At 41.6% G+C, this 24,437-nt stretch overlaps 2 protein-coding genes across 5 annotated transcripts in view; both read left to right on the top strand.

Annotated features, from left to right (window-relative positions):
• Nucleotides 1-4,713: 4,713 nt before the first annotated feature.
• On the top strand, nucleotides 4,714-10,268 carry LOC148216768 (uncharacterized). Its single transcript, XM_088134799.1, has 4 exons — nucleotides 4,714-4,963; nucleotides 6,750-6,847; nucleotides 7,748-7,845; nucleotides 9,749-10,268. Exons 1-4 carry the CDS (start codon nucleotides 4,803-4,805, stop codon nucleotides 10,037-10,039), a joined length of 648 nt encoding a protein of 215 aa, XP_087990925.1. The 5' UTR covers nucleotides 4,714-4,802; the 3' UTR covers nucleotides 10,040-10,268.
• Nucleotides 10,269-17,368: 7,100 nt separating this feature from the next.
• LOC103063208 (laminin subunit beta-1-like) overlaps nucleotides 17,369-24,437 on the top strand; it is a 77,980-nt gene continuing 70,911 nt past the window's right edge. For 3 of the 4 annotated variants that reach the window (XR_015795020.1, XM_088134487.1, XM_088134486.1), the window contains exons 1-2: nucleotides 17,369-17,555; nucleotides 24,330-24,390. Coding sequence is in view for 3 of the 4 variants with exons in the window: in XM_088134487.1 (XP_087990613.1) it covers nucleotides 17,520-17,555; nucleotides 24,330-24,390 (97 nt within the window). In the remaining variant the exon portion in view is untranslated. Of the gene's footprint in view, nucleotides 17,556-21,887; nucleotides 21,969-24,329; nucleotides 24,391-24,437 lie in introns of those variants that run through there. The other variant, XM_088134488.1, reaches the window with a different exon arrangement.

Below are 24,437 nucleotides of genomic sequence, written 5' to 3'. Positions count from 1 at the left end.
TGAAAAAAGTCCATTTTGGGCCATAATGCTTTTTCCCATGCTGTGATTGGTTCAGAAAACGGAACAGGCTCTTGTGGCAGTCATAATTTTTTAATTTTTTAAAATGTTTTTGGGCTAATTTTTAATTCCTTCAAAAGCCAGTAGATGGCAGATGTTATGATTTAAATATTTTGTTCCATTGGTCTAAAGCTACAACTCAAGGTAGTTTTTTTAAAAAAAGAATTGCTGTAATTACTGAGTGGCAAGTCATAAAGCTTCCTTCCTTCCTTCCTTCCTTCCTTCCTTCCTTCCTTCCTTCCTTCCTTCCTTCCTTCCTTCCTTCCTTCCTTCCTTCCTTCCTTCCTTCCTTCCTTCCTTCCTTCCTTCCTTCCTTCCTTCCATTTCAAATTTAGATACCACCCATCTCTCGAAAAAGTAACTGGGAGGTTCAGATAAAACAACCAAAAATATTAATTAAAATACAATATCAATATCTTTAAGTTATTTGATATTGACTGTTACCCTTTCTTGGCTGACTCTACCTGGAGTCCTAGCATTTTGTGTACAGTAAAGCCATAATTCTCCAGAATGCCAAATTCAGCAGACTTTGAATGCAGCAGACAAATTTTTTCTTCAGTTTTTCCTCCAGCAAAGTCTGTCATTTCCAAAGCCATCCCCACAGTTGACATCATTTGCTTCAGTTAATTTAAGTCCAAAGAAGAATTATGTTGGTTGCATTAATTTGTTTTTAACAGACACCCTTTCCCCATAAACATTGTGTTAAATGGAGGTTTTAGGGTACACATGGCATAGCCCCTATCAGCCTATTTCTCAACTGTTCTCATTTGCTTTACTTTGAGCCAGACACAGCATTTGGTCCCAATTCCTGAATGCTAGTACTCAGTGTTTCTCAACCTTGGCAACTTTAAGATGTGTGGACTTCAACTCCCAGAATTCCCTAGCCAGCCATGCTGGCTGGGGAATTCTGGGAGTTGAAGTCCACACATCTTAAAGTTGCCAAGGTTGAGAAACACTGCTATTACTGAAGAAAACCACTGTCTCTCAGGATATGATTATGGGTTAAGTTGGAAGTTCTTCAATTGGATATGAATAACAGAGGAAGCACTATTATAATCAGATCAGTTCATACCCCATATACATATATTCCCCATTCTACCTGCTCCATAGAAAACCTGCTGGAGGAATACTGTTCTTTGGAGTGTCTGGGAGCAAACATTTTAGTGTTCAGAAAGGCAAATTCATAATACACTGCTTCCCATGTCAATTAGCTTTGGAAAGGATTCTCTGCGTGTTCAATCCTTTCCCTTTCCGGCTGAAGTTTTTATGTATATTTATACACACGAGCGCACACATTCACAGAATGCAGGGAGAAGGCGATGGGTCCAGAAATGCTGATGCATCTCTCAGAGTCTTAAAAAAGGAGCTGCTCGGGCTGAAGTCCCTGAAGAGGAAAGAGAGATGGAGGTTACACAGAAAAAAGGAAAAGGCCGTCTCACTGCCTGCCTGAACAACCGTTTCCCATTCCTTCAGGATCAGGGTGGTCTGGTTCATGCCTATGGGAGAGGTAGGCTGGATCTTCTAACATCATGTGCCGATAATAAGCTATGTCTTCCTTGGAAGACCTTCCGTGGTTTCCCCCCTCCCCAATTAAGTCTGAGCTGTTAGCAATGAAAGCCACACTTGTGGGGTGAATAGTCCACTCCCTCCCTTCATTTAATCTGAGGGGGGCACTTGCCCTTGTCCTTGCTACTGAAATGGCCTTCTTGTAAAACATTATTTGCAGGCAGCAGCTTCTCAGAATGAATGAATGAATGAATGAATGAATGAATGAATGAATATACACACACACACACACACACACACATACACACTTACATACATGCATACACACACACATATATGAGAAAACAGTGTTTCAATTCCTTTATTCTGCTTGAGAATTAATAACAGTTGGACCCCCATGAGCCTACTATCAAGAAGTAGTAGGCTCCTGGTCAAGAGAGACATATTCCCCACCCCTTCCCCAAAGAAATTCACAGTGTGCAAGTGCAAAGAAAGAACTGGAAAACAAAAAATTTACTTTCTCTCCTTTATATGGAAAACGGTTTTATACCTGAGGAATGAATGAATGAATGAATGAATGAATGAATGAATGAATGAATGAATGAATGACTTTATTGCAGCTATGGACCATAACATAACAAAATGAAGCTCCAAAAACTACAGTCACTGACAATTACTAACTATCTGTGGGTGGCATTTACACGATGGAACATTTAAGTAAAGAAAATGATCATCAAGTAAATAGTGCAAATAAAACATCTCAGAGTGCCCTGGCAATTTAGATCAAAGAGAGGCGATAACAAGGCAGATATCCTGCAGGAGCTGAGAATAAAAAGTATTCCTATCTTTTCCAGAGTTTGAAATGTTCAAGAGACAAATCAATCTGTTGTAGTACAACTCCCTTCCTCCTTAGACTACGAGGCTATTGGCTGGGAATTCTAGGTAGTGTAGTCCATATCTAAATTATACCCAGTTAAGGAATGCTATTCTTAGCTGTTTGTAATTAATATGCCATCACCATTTCAAATATACTTGCATTCCAGCATACGTATATGCTTTGGGTATGAATGTCCATGCCCTTATTGTTGCACGCACTTGAATATGTGCATAAATACTAAGAATACGCATACAGTGTAACTTTTGCACGCTGATACTTAGGAACATTTGGCAAACACACATCGCCTAAATTCCAAGACATCGATTTTTAGTTTTAATTATAAACAAATGCCGAGATTCTCAGAACTCCATATTTTCGGATACGAATTCCTTCTTTTATTGAAAACAGCTTGGCTAAAAATGCAGCGGCCGTGTCTCCAAGAATCAATCATTCGTGCTGAAACTTGGAACGAGAAAAAGTTTAGCTCTTGAAAACCAGTATCTAAATAAAGTGCACCCCTCTGCCAAAGCAAGAGTTTGCATGAGAGGCAAGATAAGGGACTCATGTCTTCCCCATTTAGCTCTAACACAAAAATCAAGAGTTATATCTGAAATCATGTCGCCTATTTTATGTCACGCAATCTAATATTCTACTATCAGTCAAGAATTTATATAATGTACTATATATTACCTATTCTAACTGTACGAGTTTTTAATCTGTGTTTTACGTTTTTTTCACACTGCTCTTTCAATGGTCCTGTATAAACAAGTGATTCCCTCCCCCCACTTTTTTATAGGCTTTCATGGTTTGGCAAGGCTTGTCAAGGCTTAATTAGAGATTAGACGCTATTTATTATTTGTTATATGGTCACCAAGCACATATCCAGTGTTCACATGCTGAGATTCATATCTTAAATTGTCTGGTCAAATAACAGTTGAGCATATTCATGAGCCTCAGGGGTATCACGGCAAAAATCTTGATTGTGTCAACCACACACTAGTGCAATTTGTGTAGTCCTGTAGCAAAAGTATGTCTCCCTAATTTGATTTACTTTTGGACAAATCTATGGAGAGCAAGCAGCCATAGCTCAAGCCACTAAAATTCACTGGAAAAATAGCCTGTTTTCCACACCATGATTTTTTAGGCTTTTGCCACCTAAAACATTAAGGTGAAAATGAGTCTGAGAAACTTCTGGAAATCCCCTTTATCCCCCTTAAATGTCCCAAAATAGCCCCAAGTTCCACTGCTGAAATTTAGCCATTTTCCCACAAAACTTCAGCAGCACAATTTGGTGGGGTGGGTGTGTCTTTTTAAAGGTGGGAGGGGGAGGGGACTGCCTCTGAGAGGCTTCTTGCTCCCATTCCCACCTTAAATACCCCTCCCACTGTGGGCCCCTTCCCAGGATGATGATACAGCCTTCAAAGTCACCTCTGAATGCCCTCTAGTTGATTCTTTAATTTAATGTAATTTTAATTTAATTTAGTTGGCCTTTAATTCTGGGAAAATTGCCCTCTGCTGTTGTTGGGAGTATCTGCAGGATGTGGTGAGAAAAGTCAAGGTGGCGGCTGCGACGGTAAGATCAAAGCTCTGTCCGTTTTTTATGTACACATATTAAAAAAGGGTCGAGCTTCAATCACATTATCATATCCACCATCCTTACTTTTTTTTTTTTTACCGTATCCTATGGACACCCCTGGCTGCTGTATAGGATAACAGCTATTGAAGTCAATCCTGGGCATTAGAACTAAGTCCTTCTCCTTTAACCTTTAAAAACGTGCATTGCAATGCCGATAAATTTATGGACATATTCGTATAAAAGTGAGTTCCTTGAAATTGAATTTAACAATTTCAGTGTGGCTCCGAGAGTGGCCAAATTGTCTGCAGATATATTCAGAAGGAAGTACTGCTTAATTCAAAATGATTTACCGTCTGGCAAATGTACCTCAAACTGCAGCCAGATGTTGCCTAAGTTAACTTTGTAAGTTCCACTGAATTCATTTAAATTTGTTCTCTGACAAATGAGCATATGAACGCAGCTTTAGCTTCATCTGGCCACTGTCCAGGTCCAAGGGAATGGCTTGATGCCAGTCATAAGCAGGTGAAAAGCACTGGTGCCATGGTAATGCCCAAACAAGCAACATAAAGAACCTGAATACCATTATATGACAGCAGATCAGATCCTTAACTCAGAATCCAGGAAGTTACTTGTAGAGAAGACAGATAAATAATGGGAAGGAAGTGGAAATGGTGAAGGCTGAACAGAACAGAGGAAGCTGGAAATGGGACCTTAGAAAGGAATGAATAAATAAGAATTCAAGTTCAGTCCTGGTCTCCTTCCCTGCTCCGTGTTCTAACAAGCAAGATGGCACTTTCAAGATGTATTTGGGCCTTCCATTCAGGACAAACCAGAGATTCTTACAAGTGGGCTGACTTCAGAAGGTCTGGGAGTTGGGATCTGCAAAGGATCCAGAAGAAGGGAGTCCCAAGCAGACCCTTGCTGGACTATCAAGAGTACCTTCACAGGTATGTAGCTCCTTTTTTAAAAACCTAAATTAGAATAACCCCCTAAGAGGCTACATTCACACAACACACTAAACCTCAAACCTGAGTTAACAAAGCACACAGTAATTTTATTCCAGAATAAGTCAGGTGTATTATCACTTACGATCATGGCCCGCTTCATATGTCACAGGGAGAGCTCAAACTGGGCTTTTACAAGACACTGAACCACATTTTATCCTAGTCTAGCATGGTGTGTGAATTCAACCAGTGTGTGTCTGAAAAAAAGGAGTTGCGGCAGAACAGGCTGTAAGATTTCCTGCCATCTCACTGCCTGATGTTTTACTTCAAGACAAATGCAAGGTACTGACTCATATCTGTAAACCCCTGTATGGCCTTTGATCCATATACTTAGTCTTATATCAGTATCTGCATCGGTTAGATAAGAACCTGCTGGCTCTGTTGAGGCTTTCTTAGATTAGAGTAGCCATTCCCAACCTTACACTCTCCAGATGTGTTAGAACTACAGCTCCCACAGTTCCCAGCTACTCCAGTCGGGGAAAGAATGAGTTGGAACTCTAGCAGAGGAGAGCAGATCTACAGCCCAAAATACTACCTCTGGCATTTGCGAAGACCTGCTGGTGCTTCCCTTCATTGAAGACGCAAAACATTTTTCATTTAACTTCTGCGTCCTTGAATTGAATCAATTTATTAATATAATCAATAGGTATGATTCTGTACCATCTCCCACACACTCAGATCTTAAAGCAGTGTACCCTAACACTCTCAATACATTAAAATAATATTAAAATAAATTCATTAAGAAAAAAGGATGGAAAAGAAAAAAAAATAAATATAGAGTATTCATCCAGTATTCATGCAAAGTTGGCCAGGGTGAAGTGATAGATCTTTAAGAAGTATCTAAAATATGGAATATTAGGAATTTTGGGAATTTCAGGGAGAAGGCCATTCTAATACACAAGCTTTCCCACAAGCAAGGCCCTGCTGTGATCAAGCACAACATGGCATTCTGTCAATCTCAGCATCTGCAGCTGGATCTCCTCTGATCCTAGCGATCAACCAGACCTATCATTTTACTAGGGCTACCAGATTTGGGCTGCAAAGATCCAGGCAGCCCAAAAGTGCAAAGAATCCAGAATTTAAGGTAGGAATGGTTACAATGCCTTTCCCTTTAAGATGATTTAAAGCAGTGCTTTTGAGCATGTACAATTGGCATGTGTAACGTGTGTGCACTATTGGAGAAATCACAAGATATAGCCATAGATTTAAGGCACAACACAAATGATCAGGGAACATGGTTCCTAAACAGGCTATGATTGCTAGATCACAACTAGGAAAATATGTCCTTACTGTTCCTATTCCTTGTATGCACTTGTCACTAATGCTCCTTTGACTTCCTGTTAGCTTTATCTGCTTCCCAAATCCTGGGAAGATGCAGCTCTTGTTTGTTTATTTGTTTTACCAAATCAATCATCCTTCCCACCCCTTTCCTTGGCATCCAGCACAGAAATGCAGATTCTTGATCTCCTACCAAATTTCTGCAGAGGACCAGCGCAGGAGGGCCAGATCCATCCCTCTTCCACTGGTTCACTGCATGTCTGTATCAACTATTTTTCTTCTGAACTCTAGCAGTGGAAGTGTGGAGTGTTGCTTTCCTCTCCTGTCATCTGCTCATTCACCCAATTACCGTTGACCCAGCAAGTTGTTCAAGTCAAAGTGGGCTGCTAGTTTTTTTTAGGAGCCGGGTTTGTCACTGTGGCTTCCTCTTTTCTTTTTTCTTTCTCCCTAGACTCTTGGGATCTGAAAAAGCTTCCTATTTCTTGAATCCACCTACAGTCGAGAAGCCAGTAAGCCCACAGGTCAGGCGCCTGATGGCAGCTGGAATTGGTAAGGCATTTCCTGGTTCAGAGAGAACCTTCTTTGCTATTCTCCTTCATCCTCTTGGAGTATGATAAAGTGGAACCAAGAGATCATGACTATTGCAGACTCATCATCTTGAAGTACAAGGGTGTGATCTTGAGGGTCTGGCACTCCGTGAACTTTGGGAAGAGTCAGTGTGGAATTAGAGGAAACCTACATCTCATAACAATAAGTCTTCCACTTTATCTTTCTCTTGACAGATTGTATGAACTAGTCTTAATATAGAAATGCAATAATAGGTGACACAGCATCTGTTGGCTTTCTTCCTAATATTATGCAATTAAAGTGAGAAAAGGGAGCACGTCACTGCCTGCGGTTCTTTAACTTATCTAGGTCCTGAGTCTTTGGCAGCCAGAAGACTGTTTTGCGCCCTGGGAAAAGATTCCTGCTCCCATCAGGTGCTCTTTCACTTTCGGAGAAACTTCCAGCTCCTCAGGGCCTTGTTCTTCCTTGCAGGACTTGTCTTTACATAACATTGTCTGTGGAGTAGGGGCAGTGATATCCTTTTCTGCTGGACCCTAATAAGAATGGAAATGGAACTAGGCGTTGAAGAATAATCTCTCCTGATCAGTGTAGAACACTGGTAGGCTGCAACTTACTAGACTGCAGAAGTGCTGGCCTGACCTAGAACCCCTGTAGTTGTCATCCAGCAGATCTGGGAGTACCGTTGGAGAACTCTTACTGGAAATGGTAGGCGCAGAGCAGGGGCGGTTTTACTCAAAGCTTTGAGTAGGATCTTTTCTTCAGGAAAGGCAAGATGGTCCAATTTTTTTTTCTGAAGGATCTAACTAGGTTTCAGGATTGTAACAAGTGTAATGCTGCCATGTCCCATTGCTGGAATGCAATATCACTTTCTCTGCCACACAGATATGGGGGCCGAGGAGGTATGGAGAGCCCTGCATGAAGAACCCAAGTGCCAACCGGAGATTGCAGCAAGTAGGAAAGGCCATTCACTCTCTGAGCAGGTGAAAAGGATGCTTGTGATGAGGAAACAAGGCCTAGATAATCCTGTCATTGCCAAGTACTTATTTATGATAAGTCAAGTTTCTCCTGAACTGGGACTTCCATTTGAACGGTGCCATTCTGTCAAGCCCTGGATAGTGAATTCACGTGTAATGAAGTGGCAGCCTGTAGCCCAGATGTTTTTAGTCCAGATGTACAGACAACCTAAGGGTATTTCAACCGTACTGTGGTAAAATAAAAGTCTTGCTCACAATTTCCCATAAAGGAAAGGAAGTGTATGGGTGGGTGTGGGGAGCTAATGACATATTTTATCTTTGAAGTTAAATATGTTTTGTCTGTTAATGTTCTGGCTAACTACTTAAAAGCCAACATTATGGAACCTGTATATTTTTGCAGAAGGCCATATGGAAGCCATTCCCCAACAATCCAGAAGTTGTCCATACCTGCATCTGAGGAGTCATAGTCTTAACCAATCAACTGATATCAGTTAGAAGGAGCAGGATGGCCATATTTAAGCTTCACTTTCTGTTCTGCTGAAAACTAACTCAGTTCCTTTTATTGGCTCTGCTTTTCCTTGCAGAGGTTTTTATCTTCAGACTCAGATAAAAACAAAATTACAGTTCTGGACTGCGATCACTCAGTGTGGCACTATAACTTTCATCTTCCCCAGCTAGCATAGCTATTGTAATCGGCAATTTCTGAAAGCTCCAAATTGGAGAAACAAGACTAAACGATGAGAAGCTTCTGGTACAACTACAGCTGAATTCTGTCACTAATATCCAGAGAAATAGCTGAATTAGCGTGAGTGTATATCAAGAAAAAGAAGTTTTCTTAATGGTGCTTAGAATAACATATTTATCATGGTATAATACATGTTGAGGGTCTGGAGTTTTCAGCTGGCAAAGGACAAGAAGTAGTGACAATACTCATATAAGAGTCATTGTTCATACCTTCCCGGCTTTGCTATGTTAATTAATACCTGCGGTTGAAGAGAAAGAAACCATTGTTTAAATCCAAACCGGAGTGAATTGTATGTGTTGTCAGGAAGTTTGATTCTCTTCCTTTAGACTGAAGTCAGGACAATAGTTCCCTTGTGCACCATAAGTGATAACTGCCATGGCAAAGCGAGGCTGGTTTTGTTGCCACCAATTGCTAATGTTGCAAATGTCCCTCAGTGTTTCTCAACCTCGGCAACTTTAAGATGGGTGGACTTCAACTCCCAACTTCAGATTGGAAACACATTAAAACTGAATCCCTAAAACAGGTTTGACAGGACTGTTTTTAAGGAAGAAAAAGAAAATCCTGGCCCTATTTATCTGTATAATATATATTTTAAATTTTATTTATTTATTCAATGTGTATAGCCACCCATTTCACATATATGACTCTGGGTGGCTCACAACAATTCAAACAACAGCAAAGACAATACAAAATGGAAATAAAAGCAACAAACATACAACCATACTAAAACCACTATTAAAACGCAGTTAAGCACAAAACATAATCGTAATCAGAGGTTAAGTACAATCAACACATCAGATTTAGCACAACCGTTGGGGAGCCTGACCACTACACCACCACCATCACTACCCCGCCCCAAGCACGGTGGCACATATTACATGCTCATTTTGTACTTCCTCTCACCAAAATTAAAGGCAACTCGGAAGCTTCTGAAAGGTTGCTCACCTGCTTTTCATTTAGGGTATCCACAGGGAGGGCCAAAAAAGTCAAAATGGCAACTGGGCAATCAAAGCCTACCCCTGTTTTACATGGTGAACTTCATGCAACCATCATGGCTGCTCTCTTTGCTTTCTCGATGACCTCACATCCCCCCACCCCAGCCCAGAATGCCCCCGTTTCTCCTTGATATACAGCTACCGCCTGAAGCACTGTTGCCTCTTCCAGGTACCCTGGCTGAGACGTCCTGCTACCACCCAGCGGCGACAGCAAGTGGCTAGCTGGCAGCAGCAGCTGTGCACGATGCATCGTCTCGGGAAGCAGCGCCAATATGCAGCCCTCTATCTCCTGGCCGCAAATCACCCACCTGACCTCAATGACTCCTATGGAACTGAAGGCCCAACCCGCTACTTCCATACTACTTTGAGCAAGGAGCAGGTACCATCGCCTGGCATAAATCCTTCTAAGACTTGCTGCTACTCCAGCTGCAAGAGAAAAACATGGGAGCAACTTTCCTGATACTGCGCACATGATGCAAAGTGGATCTTGCCATCCCCAAGCAGAGATGCTGATGAGGAAGGATGTGTCAACCCTGTGCTGCATTTCCTCCACCGAGGAAGGAGATGAAGAGTTCTTGATGGATGATTCCTTCAGGGCCATCTAAAGCTGCCTTTTGCCCACCAGACTGAAGCTACTTGTTATGCTGAATGAGTTGTTGCATTTGGACGTGTTTTAGAATAAAACAGCTGCATGGAACAGATGGCTGTAAACCAGTTCTCCTCGTGTACCACCTGAAAATCACCTTCTTCCAGTTGTTATTGGTCCCAGCATGAAATCAGTTTATTGCTACCACTGTCTCTCTGGATGTGTTTGATTGGTATCTGTGGAAAAAAGAATCTGACCAGTTAGGGCTGTGTTTGCCCAGCATGATGGATTCACCTCCCTGCACTGGCAGGACTCAATCAGTGATGACCAAGTCAGCTAGGAATGGGCATGTGTCATGCCCTCCTCTTAGCTGCCACAAAAGAGGCTGGAAGGTTCTTAACACCAGTCTTTTTAATGAACAATAATATTGTTCACAGTGGCACAATAAGAGTCGACATAAAGATAGGATTGAGGAGGGGGGTCTTATCCCCTTAGCCCCCTTTTTAGAAAAACATCTCTGGTGCAGCTGCAAAAGAGAGGAGGAACATTACAGTAACAGAAAGAGAAGCTCTGTTTTTGCACGGCTGCTGTAGGACTTAATATCTGTTTTAACAGCTGGAAGGCAGGTTAACCTTCACTAGCCCCCCTGCAAAGATTGCATGACATGGTTTCCTGCAGAAAGTTAGTTTGGTTAACCCCTCCACTCCCTTCAGTGACTGGGTTAGGTGTTTGCATGAACATTTTAAAGCCATCATCACCCGTGACCCAATTAAACATGTTCTGTGTGGAGTCCTTGAGGTTCTCTGAGATTGGTTCTTTTCTTGCAAAGGTTTCATTACCTGGCTAGCCACCATTCAACCCTGAGCTATACATATTCGCCTCCATGTTCTATGTGAAGAAGCAGCCCACTGTTATCATGCATCTTTTTCTTTTTCTTTTAAGAATCTCAAGTTCTAAGATAAGGTTCATCCGATTAACCTTTGGGATGTGTAGTCTACACAACTTGACCAATAATTAGTCCTTAGCATTCACCTAGTCCTGGACCACTCATATGAAATATCTGGCATATGAAATGTCTGGATTTCTTCCAACACTTTTTGGCTTGATTGAAATGCAAGCCTTTGTATTTTTCACAGCCCATTGTGGATTGCTTTACTGAGTCTTTTCCGCAGTACTCCATCCCTTGAATTTCCATTGATGGCCTTCTTGCCACATTTAGTAAATTAAAAAGCAGGCAGGATACCTTGCTTTTTGCTGGCAATCTGGACTCTAATGTGAATTTATTTATGAAGTCCTCCATAGACCATGGAAGTACATTTTCATTGAATTCTGGTAGAAAGATTCATGACTGATTCTATTGTAATGTTGTCCTCACTGCATAATAATTTAAAGTGGGATCTCATGAACATCATGTTAGGAATGGTTGCTTAGTTGTACTTTTTATCAGTCAATGGCTTGGTGTCGACCTCAGATGTTCAAGGAATTTTATGATGAAACCTTATTGCTAGAAGATGGTTTCTGGATACAGAACCTTCTGGAATACCTTGAACGGAAGCAACCACCAGTTCAGAGAAGGTGGCTCATCCTTCTCCTCCCAGATAAGGAAGTTTATTAAAGAACCTGATGTGGAAGATAGAGAACTAGTTTTGAGCTCCTCTAAGCACCATAAGATGCAAGACCTTTTTCTCTGGGGAAGCTGCAGTCGGCTTAGGCAAATTCTGATAAACAACCAAAGCCTCTCTTCACTCCAAGAAATTGATAGCCTAACAGTAAAGATCTTTGCATTTCTCCTTCAGTTCTCAGATGCTTGTGGAATCTCCTTCTCCAGATGTTTCTGTGGATAACTTATCCAGCTTTCCCTTTTTCCCCAAATAAGCTCATGTGAAGTCATTTTGAAGGGGAACCCTTTCACTGGCAGCATATAATCTCTCATACATTTTTTAGTCCAAAATAAAGAAGTGGGGGAGGGATACTAGCCCTTCAGAAAGAGCCATGGTGCTGGCTAATAAGAACTTCTGATGTGGGTATTTGCGTATGAACAACAAAATCACGAAGTTTCCAAGATGTTACCCAGAAGGTGAAGGACATTGAACTGCAGGCAGCGGTAACCTGCATTCTCCCATTGCCGGGGGCTGAGGCCATGGGAGATATAAGACCACCCCTTCAACAGGCATTTCAAGAAAGGGGCCTGATAGGCCAGCAGCCTCACATGAAACTCACAGAAAGATGATTGATGGAATGCCCAAGGGACAAAACGGGGATGGAAATCAGAGCAGGAGTCCTTGAAATGGCTACATCCAGATGAAATAGCAAATTCCCACACTTCTAGGGTATCTGTGTCCTTAAAAGTGGAAGCTGGGGCAGGTGCTGCTTTTCTCACTCCTGTTGAAAATGGGGTTACATTCACTGCTGTTCAAGGTACAGCATTTTGGTCTCTGGGGACTCTTGAGTTGGCTTCTTACCAAACATGGAGCTACAGGCTAGCCTGGGTGCTTAGAGTGAGGTGCTAACCCAAAATGTGGATGAATTGAGTGAAGAGTGGCTCGGTTCACTGTGGTAAGTGTGTCTCTGTGTAATGGAGCAGAAAAATAGAAGGTTATAAAAAGGAAAGGCCATTTTTGCCATGTTCGCATATCATGCTAAACTAAACATTGGTTGCTAGTTTGTGGCTTGTTCTGTTTTGTGAACCCAGACAATTGGGTGAATCCAGTCAACTGGGGTCAATTAAACCAGGAGTTAGTATGTTGTAAGAAAGCACCCTATATTTTTCCTTGTAATGCCATAATGCTTCCTACAAGAAGGAGCGCATGCATGTCTCCCAGCCACTTCTAGCTGTTGGCTGAGAAGAACCATGATCCACAGATGCAGCTGACTTGCCCACATGGCAGGCACCAGACCTTCTGGACCTCACTTTTAATCCTTAAAATGGGCATAATCTAGGGGCAGATAAGAAAGAGATCTTTGGTCAAGTTTTTGAAAAGTTCATAAGTCTACAGTGGTCTACATGCTGGCTGGGGAATTCTGGGAGTTGAAGTCCTCATATCTTAACATTGCTAAGGTTGAGAAACACTGGTCTACAGGTTTGTTATTCAGACATACTGTATAATTTGCTGCTGGAGTTTAATTTGTCATTTTTAAGGAACTTTGTTTTCTTTATTTTTAAAGCAATAGTTTGACTCCTTTGTTGCACAGGACAAGGAAATATCACTTTGCACATTTCTTTCCATGTTTCTTCTTCTTCTTTGCAAAAATGAAAATCATTCTTTTGGCACCAGTCTTGTGTTTGTACAGGAAGCACCTTGGCACACCTCCACAGAGAATGCCTAAGGAAGTAGGGAAAACTTTGCTGGATCAGACTAAGTTCAGCATCTTTTTTCTCATGAGTGGCTGTCTGGATGTCTTCTGAGGAGGCCACAAGCAAGCCTGTTGTCCCCCCAAAATGGTTACCTCTGTAATCTTGAAGATAGTACCTATCAGGGCTGTGCACACTTTGGAAATTATTCACATGAGCACAGAACCTCCCTCCTATTCATTATTACAATCGAACTTTTTTCATGCAACTTCATGCTGAAAAAAGATGCTACTCCTTTGAATCATTACAGTGAATGTGACTTTTTTTCCAAGTAATTTTATTAAAATTTATAATTACAATAGTAAAAACTAATACCAACTAAAAGAAAGATAGAAAAATAGAAAGAAAGAATAAAAGGTGCAAAGGGGAAAAAAAAGGAAAGGCGTAACCAATTGAAAGAAAAAAGCAAAGTAAGAAAAGTAAGAATATAGTAAAGAAAAAGAAAAAAAGTATATATGAAGAAGTGACTTCCAGTCTTCATTATGACAAGTATTAACAAATTTAGTAACTTTTCACCTCCTCTTAAATTACAACAAATGATCTCTTCTTCCCATATCCCATCTCTTATCTATAAATAAATGCATATAACTTCATCATTTCAGTTCTGATGTCAGCAAAAGTCCATTAAGGGTTACCAGAAATAACATATCTATTTTAACCTTGATCAAATAAACCGACCTTATATTCCTTCCTTTTACTTCTAACAATCTTAATCTGTAGTCCCTTCAAATAATGTCATAGAACTTGTTTTCTTTTAATTTCTTCTTTGTCCCTTCTCACGAGATTCTTTAAAGCTTTAAGAAGTCTGTTTTGTAAGTCCAACAGAGAAAAATTATCCAGGTCACTCTCTTGGTTTATTGTTTGTATGTCCCTTTTAATTATTAAGACATCAGCCAGTTTCTTTTGTATGTCCAGTGTAACATTTTTTTCCATGTCATTCTTGTAGTCTGTCATTTCTAAGTCCACTTTCAACTCAGTCTCTGTCTTGTCAGGTAAAACTTGTTCCTCTTCCAAAACATCTTTTAGACACAATCTATCCATAAAGACAGGAAGCACTGTTGACTTTGTTAATATTAATTTCTGACTCCATTTTTCAAAAGTATCCTTTAATATTTCCAGCATTAGAATATTTTGCGCCATTCTGTAACTGTTAATCAAGTTGATGTGTTCTTCTCCTTTAACTGAAATCTTTAGTATCCGATTTTTAAAATCTTATTTTTTAAAAAAATCAGAACAAAAACATTTTCCCACGGGAAGGATTCTTTATAATTAATTCCAAATGTTTATTTCAAATTTATCTGGACCCTTGGTCCATTTGTAGGTTTCTAAAATCAAAATTTTAATCAACCTTTTGCTGTTTATTTTTTAAAAATTAAAGTTCTTAAGCTTATAGTTAAAATTTTCTTTCATTCAAAGATTGAAAGCAGACTCACCTGATGTTTTCAGGCTTGTCAATTCAAAGGTTTCTAATAGCTGAAAAATAGTTAATAAGCAATTTCCAAATGTGATTAGAAAAGAGATTATGCAAACTTAGTATCCTTTTAAAGGCACCGACAGTGGTTTGAGCAAGATGGCTCTTCCTTCATTTCAAAACATGCTGGAGACCACTGTCTTGCGGTCTCCTCATGAGGAGCAACTGTCTGGAGCACTTGTGGGCAATCTCCCTTCCTCTCTTTGTCCAGAGAAAGTTTGAAGAGCCAGTGTACTCATCAGCTTTTCATTCTTCATTGCAGTCCTTGGGTCCGCTTTTCGTAGAATTGTCTTCAGTCTGGCATTTCTTCCTCCAGAAGCCCACAGTTAATGTGACTCTTAAAGTCTGTGACTGCCACAGCAGATCTCTGAAGCGAATAGAGCTATTTTAAATAAAACACACAAAAGTCTTGTGGAGCCTTAAAAGTCTAACAACTGTACAGTAGCATAAAGTTTCATCAAACATAAGTAGACTCAGGGGCATCATGGGGGTCAAAACTTCAAGATCGTGACTGCGACCAGACCCCACTCCAATGACATGTTGCACAACATATAAAAAGGAGTGGGGCTTTGATTGTAGCTGCCACTATGACTATTTTGACACACACCTGTGGACACCCTAAGTGAGCTCTAGTCCATGAAATCTTGTGCCGCAAACCTTAAATACATAGATAGATTCATCAGTGCTCCACACTGGATGGCTAAGAATGATTGAGGCTGCACATGCTTGCATGAAACAAAAATTACAATATCTGATTGTGAATAGATTGCTCCAGCCCTCCCCAACCAATGTGGCTGAGTATGATGGGAGTTGTAGTCCAACACTGCTGGAGAGGGCTGAGTTGAGAAGGCTTTTAAAATGATTGCTAAGGAAGAAAGTAGTCTTACAATACCCTTGGAGTTTATAATGAAGTCGAGATGGAAAGTTCCGACACTAGACCCGCTATGGAGGAAAGGTTAGTAAAGTTGATCGATTTTGCTGAAATGGATAAATCAACTTCTTTGATTAGAGAAAAGACACTATCAAATTTAGTGGTGATTGGAAGCCTCTTATGGACTTTTTGCACAAAATGAACTTGTGATTTATGGTTTTGATTATTAGACAGGATAGATTATAGAAAGAAGAGTAATATGAAGAAGAAGAGTTAGAGAGAGAGGTTAAATATATTTGTACTTATAACTGCTGTAAGAATATCGGAAGCTACTTCTTTATATCTTTTTTTCTTTCTTTTCTATTTTTCTTAACTTTTTTTCTTTCCTTGCACTCTGCTTTTTCTTTGATTTCTTTTTTTCTTCTTCTTTCTTACTTTATATTAGTTTTTATCTTCTTGTTTAAAAGCTTTAATAACAAAATATATTAGGAATTTATAATGAAGTCTTTTGTTTTAGTATATAGTGCTATTAATCTGATTTGGTTAATTGAAGACATCAAAGATGTTTTCCTGGGAGAGAGAAGATATCTGCTTCAGTCATTATTTGCTTTTTTTTTTATTAATCAGCAGCTCAGTTTCCCAGTGTTTTCCATGTGGAAAACTAATATGTGGAAAACATACTAGAAATGCAGGCCTAAAATAGGCTTAACATAATTCAAAGTATAAATAGCATTTCCTGCTCATGACATTCCCAGAAAAAAGTGGGAATTCCCAAAAACATGAGTTTGACATTACAGGTGGCCCCAACCACCCAGAGATTCCTCCCACTAAAAAAAAGCAGCGTATTATTGAACTGTTAGTGACTGTATAAAATAACAAAGACTGTTATAGAAAGACAGAATCACAGAGCTGGATCTTCTGCTGGTTTACAGCTTGACTTGGCCACAGCAAGAACATGGCCGCCACACCCCTCCATCAACAAGAGATGGCTCTCAAAATCTGGGAGTAGGCTAGTGGTGGGTCTCAGTTCTGAAGAGCACGAACACTGCTGTGGCAAAGATTTGGCCGTGGACCAGTAACCAAAGACTCCTAAAACTGGACTGTGAAAATCCAGATGAACCCTAGATGGCATCAAGAGGTCAGCATGATCTGTATCTTCTTGCAGGGGGTCATGTAGATTTTCTCAGCCCAGATTTTGGCAGCTCTACCAAACTCCTGCCTGCTGCGCACCTTGTGCTTCTCTCTCGGGATCCAGGGATTTCTACTGGGCCAGAGCACGTGCAATCATCTCCGTCAGCGTTTAGCTCAGCCCAAGCACCTGTACGCTGGTTCAGAGCAGGGAGTGCTCCTTGGAGAACCGCAGGAGGTCACCTTTCCCTCCTGTCAGGCATCAGGCCACTCCCGGAAACGGGAGAGTCTCTACCTACCCAGCTGCCTTACCTTGGCTCAGCTGCCAAGGAGGGCTGGTCCCTCCTCCCTCTTGCCTCCCTCCCTCCCTCCTGTCCCCTGGCACTGCATGAAGGGAGGAGGAGCTGCTGGAAGAAGGAGCCCTTCTCCAGGAACAGACAGCTTGGAGTAGCACTTTGCACCGCTCAGAGCAATAACTCCCGCATTGCAAACTGCAGAGGGGCCCCAACTGGGCCATCCTCCCCAAATTTGCATGAGGCCCGGAGCCACAACAGGGACTTCTTCACGGGTAAGAGTTGGCCTTTCCCTCTCCCTGCCTCTCTCCTGCTCCTGGGGTCACCTGGCCATGGCAGGAGATCCCTCACCCCCTTTTTCTGCAAGCCCCACAGACAACCTGGGAGCATCAGGCAAGAGGGCTTAGGTGCAGGCAGGTTCCTACAATTTTTTTTGTAGTGGAAAGTTGTGGGTTGGATGACTGAATATAAAAGAGCTTGTCTGCAAGCCATCTTGTGTCCTTTAGCTTGCAGGGGGAAAAGTGAACAAGCTAATGCAGCCAGCTCCTGAGGCTTTTGCCAGATCAGTCAGGCTTCTTGGGGACTCTCAAAATACTTTCCTTTTAATCCTTCTGGAATGACTGAGAGACTTCCATCCTGCCCCATTGTCTACTAATGGGAGACCCATTGGGCTCCACCCATTGCATGGTGTCCTGGCTCACCCCAAAGGCATAAAAGGGGGAAGAGGATTGCTGTTCTCCAGGCAGGCTGCGCAGAAGAGGACATGAACTGCTAAGACGCTGCCTTTATAACTCAGGGTGGGGTCGGGGGACGACAGGCAGTGAATATCAGTGCCTGTGTGCTACAGCTCCAGACAAGTCCTGGCCAAAGAGGGTCTTCCATCCATACGTTTGAGATTGGATGCATAAATATAGTTTAATCAAGCAAAAGGAAGCACTACAAAATCTGTAGTTGTACAGGAAGGCTGGAGTAGTTCCCACTGAAGCTCAGATCTTGGAAGTTAGCAGCCCAGGTGAGAATTAAATCTCTGGACAGGGTGCCAAGAGAGAAAACAGCCCCCCCCCCCTTTCCAATCCTAAATGTTTTGCTCAAAACATTTTATGTCAACAAACTCTGGTAAGAGGTGATTAACCTAATGCAGTGTTGTTGATACTGGGGATCATTGATGGATGTTATTATAAATGGGAATGCAAAGAGATTACTGTAGTTAGTTGTGGAGAAAGCTGCAGGCATTCATTATGCCCTGCAAGAAGAGAAACTGGTATTTGGCACAATATTCAGAAAGCTGTTGCAGCTTTCGTTACTAGTATTTAAAAAAAAAAAAGCATCAAGTCTCTAGCCCCCAGACAACAAAAGGTACAGGTAGTCCCCAGTTTAAGAACGAGTTCCGTTCCCAAGGTCTGTCCTTAAGTCAAATTTGTATGTAAGCCAGAACAGTATTTTTATATAATACCGTTTAAGTAGTATTGTATAATGAACTCAAACCGTTGTGCATTTAACTTGAATTTTGCTACAATAGGCTCCGTCCTTAACTATGGGTCATTCTTAAACCAGACGTTCTTAACTCAGGGACTACCTGTATGTGGAAGTATGTTTGCTGAGATTTCAGGATTGAAGAACAATCTGAAGAAGGAGCATCATCTTGGGTTCCAGTGCATAGGTTTTTTGCTTTCCTCTACCAAAATAAATTGTGCAAAGTTGGTGCAAATAAGCAAATTTTCTTCGTGGGTGTAATTTATGAGAATATATTTTTTCTGATATGTTCTATAGTTACATCTGATAGTTTAGCCCCTGGGCACACCCCACCAATCCCACTTTACTGAATGTTTTCTGGGCCAAGAGTGCAAAAACGTCGGCTGAGGAATAGTGAGCAGCCCAAGGTAGTCTCAGGTAGTCTCTTCTCTTGCCTTCAAAGGAAGCCCTTAAAACAGGGCAGGAAAGTAGTTCTGATAACAGGAGACTACAGAGGTCAGTGATGCATTCTGCAAATGTAAACACATTCTCTTAGCCGCATGTGGCATTTGCCCTGCTTTGGGTTGACTCTGGACCCCTGTGCTTCGATCATCTTTGTGGGCAGCCGAGCCAATTCTCTTCCAGTTTAGCTGAGTGGAAAAAGAACCACTCCAAAGATAGTTTTCTAATAGAAACATGTTTCAAGGTCAGCTGGTTGCAGTGAGGAAAAGCAAGGGCAGGCACAGGGGGCAGTGAAAAGGTGAGTGTTGTGGAAAGGGCCATAACTGGAATAAACTGCAACTTGAACTCTAATAGCCCAAGATTTCAAGCCAGGCACAATCAAGGTTAGAAAGGTTCCCTCCTGATGCAAGATAAATTTCAGCCCTTCTCAGATGTTACCTGAACTTGTGAAAGGAGGACAGGAAACTGTCTAGCAGATACCACATGTGCTTAATAAGTTGTGAAAAAGAAGCCATGTGTATTGGATGAGTAAAATTAATTCCTGAACCAAGACCTCCAAACTAGCAAGGCCCCTGAACTCAAGTAAGCCTCCTTAATAGCATGCTTAGGCATTTGCAGATGCTGGCTCACGAGTTACCTTAAATCAACACTTGTATTTTTAAATGGGAACTAGGAAGTAACTAACCACAAAAACTGATTAGTGCCAACTGTCTATTCTCACGATAAGCAGAAAATCTAACCCATGTTATCAAAAATAAGACGATTGTCATTTGACAGCATTATTGGTCAGTCTTTATTATACAGCTATATAAAGGTTATTTGTACCCTCCTTAAGTGGGCAGAACCTTATATTCTGTCCCCAGCACTGTTCAAATAAACTTGGCTCAAGCAGATTTATGAGTGGTCTCCACTCATAAACTGGGCCATGGGGAATTTTCCCCTTCACTATACAACTGCAAGCAGGGCTTCTCCAGGTAAGCAGGATGGTGACCTCATGAAGATAGGCCTTTTTGATTGATTGATTGATTGATTGATTGATGATGTGCCATCAAGTCATTTTCAACTCCTAGTGACCATATAGATAGATTTTCTCCATGACAATCTATCCCTAACCTCTTCTTTCAAGTCTCCCAATGGTGCACTCATGGCCACTGTAACTGAGTCCATCCACCTTGCTACTGGCTGTCCTCTCTTTCCTTCCATTATTCCCAGCATTAGAGCCTTTTCCAGAGAGCTGGGTCTTCGCCTAACATGTCCGAAGTAGGATCATTTGAGCCTGGTCATTTGTGCCTTGAGTGAGAACTCTGGGTTGATTTGTTCAATGATCCTTCAGTTGGTTGTCTTGGCTGTCCACAGTATTCTCTATATTAATGTTTTCTTGTAATCATTTGGGGATACATTCTTTGTTTCTCTCTTTCTTGAGACTGAACTATTGACTACCCTCTTTTAGATTTTCCTACTACAGAAATGGCAGTCTGGGACCAGCCAGAATTCCCAACTTTTGGCTACGCTATCTGGGATTTAATGGGAGTCAAACTTCAAAATATATAAAAAGCACCAGGATGCTTAATACTTCAGTTATACAATGTCTTATGTTGTGTATATTTTGCTCTTCAGTGTTCTGAGAAGTAAGTAATTTATATTTTTAGATCTCCCACTTTGAGGCAGAAATGAATACATTTCCCTCCAGGTTTCTCTTTTACTAACTTGCAATTGATTAGCTACTGTGGGAATAAGTTAATCCTTTGGCTTTATATTTTGAATCTTCTGTTTCCCAACTGTTAGTCAGAAAATCTGGGATGCCAGTATACTACATTTCAGAGCTCTAATTCATTGGGAAATACACTAATAATATTGATACACCCCCAAATGAGTCAGTGAGCAGACTGATAAAACTCTAAACAGCTTTAAAGGGAAAGTGAGACTGTTACGCACACCTTGGCAGATGATATCCATAGAAAAATCCAAAGTATTAAATGTTCTTTATCCATTCTTGCCATCTTTTCCTGCTTCTTTGTCCCCATGTTGAATGGAAAGAATTTCAGCATCACATCTCATCGCTGAAGATTTTAAAAAAACAAAAACAAAATCAGCAATTGAATGTCTACTTATTCATTTACTGAAGCCCAACACCCCTGCAAGAAGGAAACATGAAAAAGTTTGTAACCCTAGGTGTATCTTTGCAAGCTAGTAAGGCATGTTCTATTCTGCCTATCTTCCTAGCAATTTCATTTTGTGGCCAAAACCTCTCCTGTATCTTCAGAAGGTCTGTCAGTGGGCACCTAGTGTTGGTTTCTTGTCTGTGCGGGTTACTGGTTGCAAACGCCTTCTGTTGCCCATCCTCTCTGCCGAGCAAAAAGGAGAGGATCACAGCTACGGTAGTTCTAAGAACAGCTTTCTGCCTGGATAAGCCCCTGATGGAGCCCCTGGGGGGAAACACTCACTTTTTCCCACCCTGTCTCCTGTCTGTAAAAAAAGCATCTCACCAAAACCAAAGAGCGGCTGGGGAGTGAACAATGCTGAGAAGGGGAGGAGAGAATAAGCTATTCTTGGTACCTTTATGAGAAAGCTTGGTGCAAGACACAACAAGCACATTCCTGCCTAGCTCTGCCAGGCTCCCAGGGAACTGGCTGAGGCTGGGCAGGGTGTAAGCACAACCGATTCCTTTGTCCCCACAGGTCCCAAAGGCAGGCGGTGCTCTGCGTTTCACGGCCTCAGAGAAAAGATCCCTTGGCCTTCAGACCGTGACTTCTTGTCTAAAACACAAGACCGAGGTGCTGACCTTGCTTAGCATGTAATTACCCAACAGCGAGCTGCTCTCTAAACAGTTCGGAGCTTGGACTCCCTACGTATTCCAGAAGCTTAAGAGATCTCTGGTAACTTTGCAGGACAGCGAGCATGAATCCTTCTTCCAGGATGTCATGGATCACCAAACTGGTCAGATTATAGGCTGCGACCGAGCATTTCTCCTGGGCTTCCTGGCATTTATTTCAAGCATCCGAAGCCTGGCAAGGCTTGTCTAGGAGTGAAGCAAGGGGCCTGTCTTTCTCTCATCTCACCTACGGGAGAATTCTCCACTCTTTCACTCCTTTCAGAGAGCCGGCTCTGGGCCTGTGCCTGGAGCGGAGCAGACAGACTTTGTGCGCTGTGGAGCAGAAAGAATAGGCTGTGACATTCCCGTAGCTTAGAGACCGTTAGTCCCTTTCAAAGGCCCAGCTCCATTTGAATATAACTCAGCCTCCAGCTCAGCTTGCCTGCATGGAGAGCGGTGGGTGGGAAGGGCTGGATTATTTTTACCCATAGGCAGTTAAGTTTGCCCAGCAGAGTTCTCACGCTGCCTGGACAATGGGGAATTAGGACATTTCGTCTGGACAAGTGGAAAGTTCCTTACTGGTGAAAGAAAGGGAAGAATTGCTCCTGCTCTCCTCTATAAACTGGCGCCCCTCCATCCGGAGGAGCGGGTGAAACGACAGGTGAGAGGGCCATGGTGGCCTTCACGAAGTGAGTATGAGAATATCCTGGAGGAGAAGACAGCCAACGTAGCAGAAGGGTCACCCTTCTCTGGCTGGGACATTGCGGTGGGCTCAGTCCACCCCACAGTGGTTTTCCTCCTGGTCAGTTTACACCAAGGCCAGAAGGAATGACATTTTAATGCTGAAGAGCACGGGAGTTTTTTGGGGTGTTTATTTGTGAAAAGTGTGTGTATCTGATGGGAATTGCATATTATCTCGAGCAGGATTTTTCTAATGTCATTGTTTCAGGGAGATTCCTATGGTGTTTGTGTGAGAAATGGAGGCTGGGATCTCTGGGTCACACAGAAGGAAGGACCACTGATATCTTTCCACCCATGTACTAACTCAGTTCTTGCATTGTGTTCTTCTCTCGCCTTTTCCTTTTCCTTTTCCTTTTCCTTTTCCTTTTCCTTTTCCTTTTCCTTTTCCTTTCCTTTCCTTTCCTTTCCTTTCCTTTCCTTTCCTTTCCTTTCCTTTCCTTTCCTTTCCTTTCCTTTCCTTTCATGTCTGTTCTTACCTCCATCCTTCATTTGGACCCTTCTCCTTCGACCCACTATCTCTTCTCAGCTTCTACCTTTGGCACATAAAATTCATGCTCATTTTTCTCCCTGAAAACACACGCAGGTAGACATATATACTCATTTATAGGCACGCCTCTCTAAAGAGATGAGGCTGATCAGCAACTGAAGTAAAGTCACTTCAATTTCAACTTCAGTTCAGTCTGAATAGATGCAGATTTCAATTTTTCTGAATGAGGAAAAAAACCACGTAGCCTCATAGGTGCCCTGAAAATTCTCCCTGAGCTTTTCCCATCTTGTGCTGCCTGTATGAGCTACAACCCCCCTCCCCACTCAAATAATACAGAGTATAGGTAGCTCAGGGTTGAACTCCCCCCCTTCCAAATGTGAAAGATGAGGGAAGGGGAATTTTAGAAAAATCCTAGAAAAAATTTTTTTTTTAGTTATCTCCATTTTTTCCTCTTCAGAGGATTTTTTTAGAACTAGCTAAACCCTGGCTGAGGACACTGCAAACTGTAGACCAAAACTGAGTTTTGCTTTGCAAAACTGAATTCTAGTATTTCTATTCTCATGTTTTATTTCCTCCTATTTCCCCAAATGGCAAAACCTAAGAAGAAGATGTCCAAAACTAAGTAACAAAATGGGAAATTTGCGCCTTTCCCTCCATTTGGATGTTATAGTACAACAGCATAGCTTGCAATCCAAGGTGCATGTAACTTGTAAATACACTGAACGGACTGGATATCTCGAGTAAGCACACATGGAATTGCTTTGTCAGTTTAATAAACATGCCCTATAGTAAATTGTAATATGCATTTATAAAGTATAAATGATGTATTTTATGCAGTTAAAGTTGTAAATAAGTTTTATTTCGCAACAAAATAAATATTATACATGTGCCAGTCTTCTCTATAACTTTTGCCAGGGAGGGGAGCATTCCACCCAGGTATTCTAAATTTCCAGAAGGTTTACATGTCTTTGGCCCTTCACAAACTTAGTTCCAGTTCTTCCCACCAATATATAAACCCCTGTCCCTACATCTTTCTTAGATACGGCAGACAGGAAAAGTCAGGGGTTTAATTTCCTGCTTTCTTTTTACCTGCAGGTTGAAATGTTGACATTCTCTGTCGTGCCAATGGTACTGCTGTTCTACCTGATTCTCTGGGGTAAGTGTTGACACAGGACCTGTTGCTGGAGATCTGGGCCAAATCCT

The sequence above is a fragment of the Python bivittatus genome, unplaced genomic scaffold (assembly GCF_059951505.1).
Source record: "Python bivittatus isolate LINGU-HERP-01145 unplaced genomic scaffold, Pbiv_v1 ctg000080_np1212, whole genome shotgun sequence".
In the NCBI taxonomy this organism is placed as follows: Eukaryota; Metazoa; Chordata; class Lepidosauria; order Squamata; family Pythonidae; genus Python; species Python bivittatus.
Note: the sequence above shows the minus strand (reverse complement) of the source record. Positions and strands in the feature narration are given on the sequence as shown.

What these genes read in the sequence shown, in the direction of transcription:
- LOC148216768 (XM_088134799.1), top strand. Translation starts at nt 4,803, where the DNA reads ATGGCACTTTCAAGATGTATTTGGGCCTTCCATTCAGGACAAACCAGA. An exon ending in TATCAAGAGTACCTTCACAG is followed by an intron (nt 4,964 to 6,749) that starts GTATGTAGCTCC and finishes CTTTCTCCCTAG; the next exon opens with ACTCTTGGGATCTGAAAAAG. An exon ending in GCCATTCACTCTCTGAGCAG is followed by an intron (nt 7,846 to 9,748) that starts GTGAAAAGGATG and finishes TGCCTCTTCCAG; the next exon opens with GTACCCTGGCTGAGACGTCC.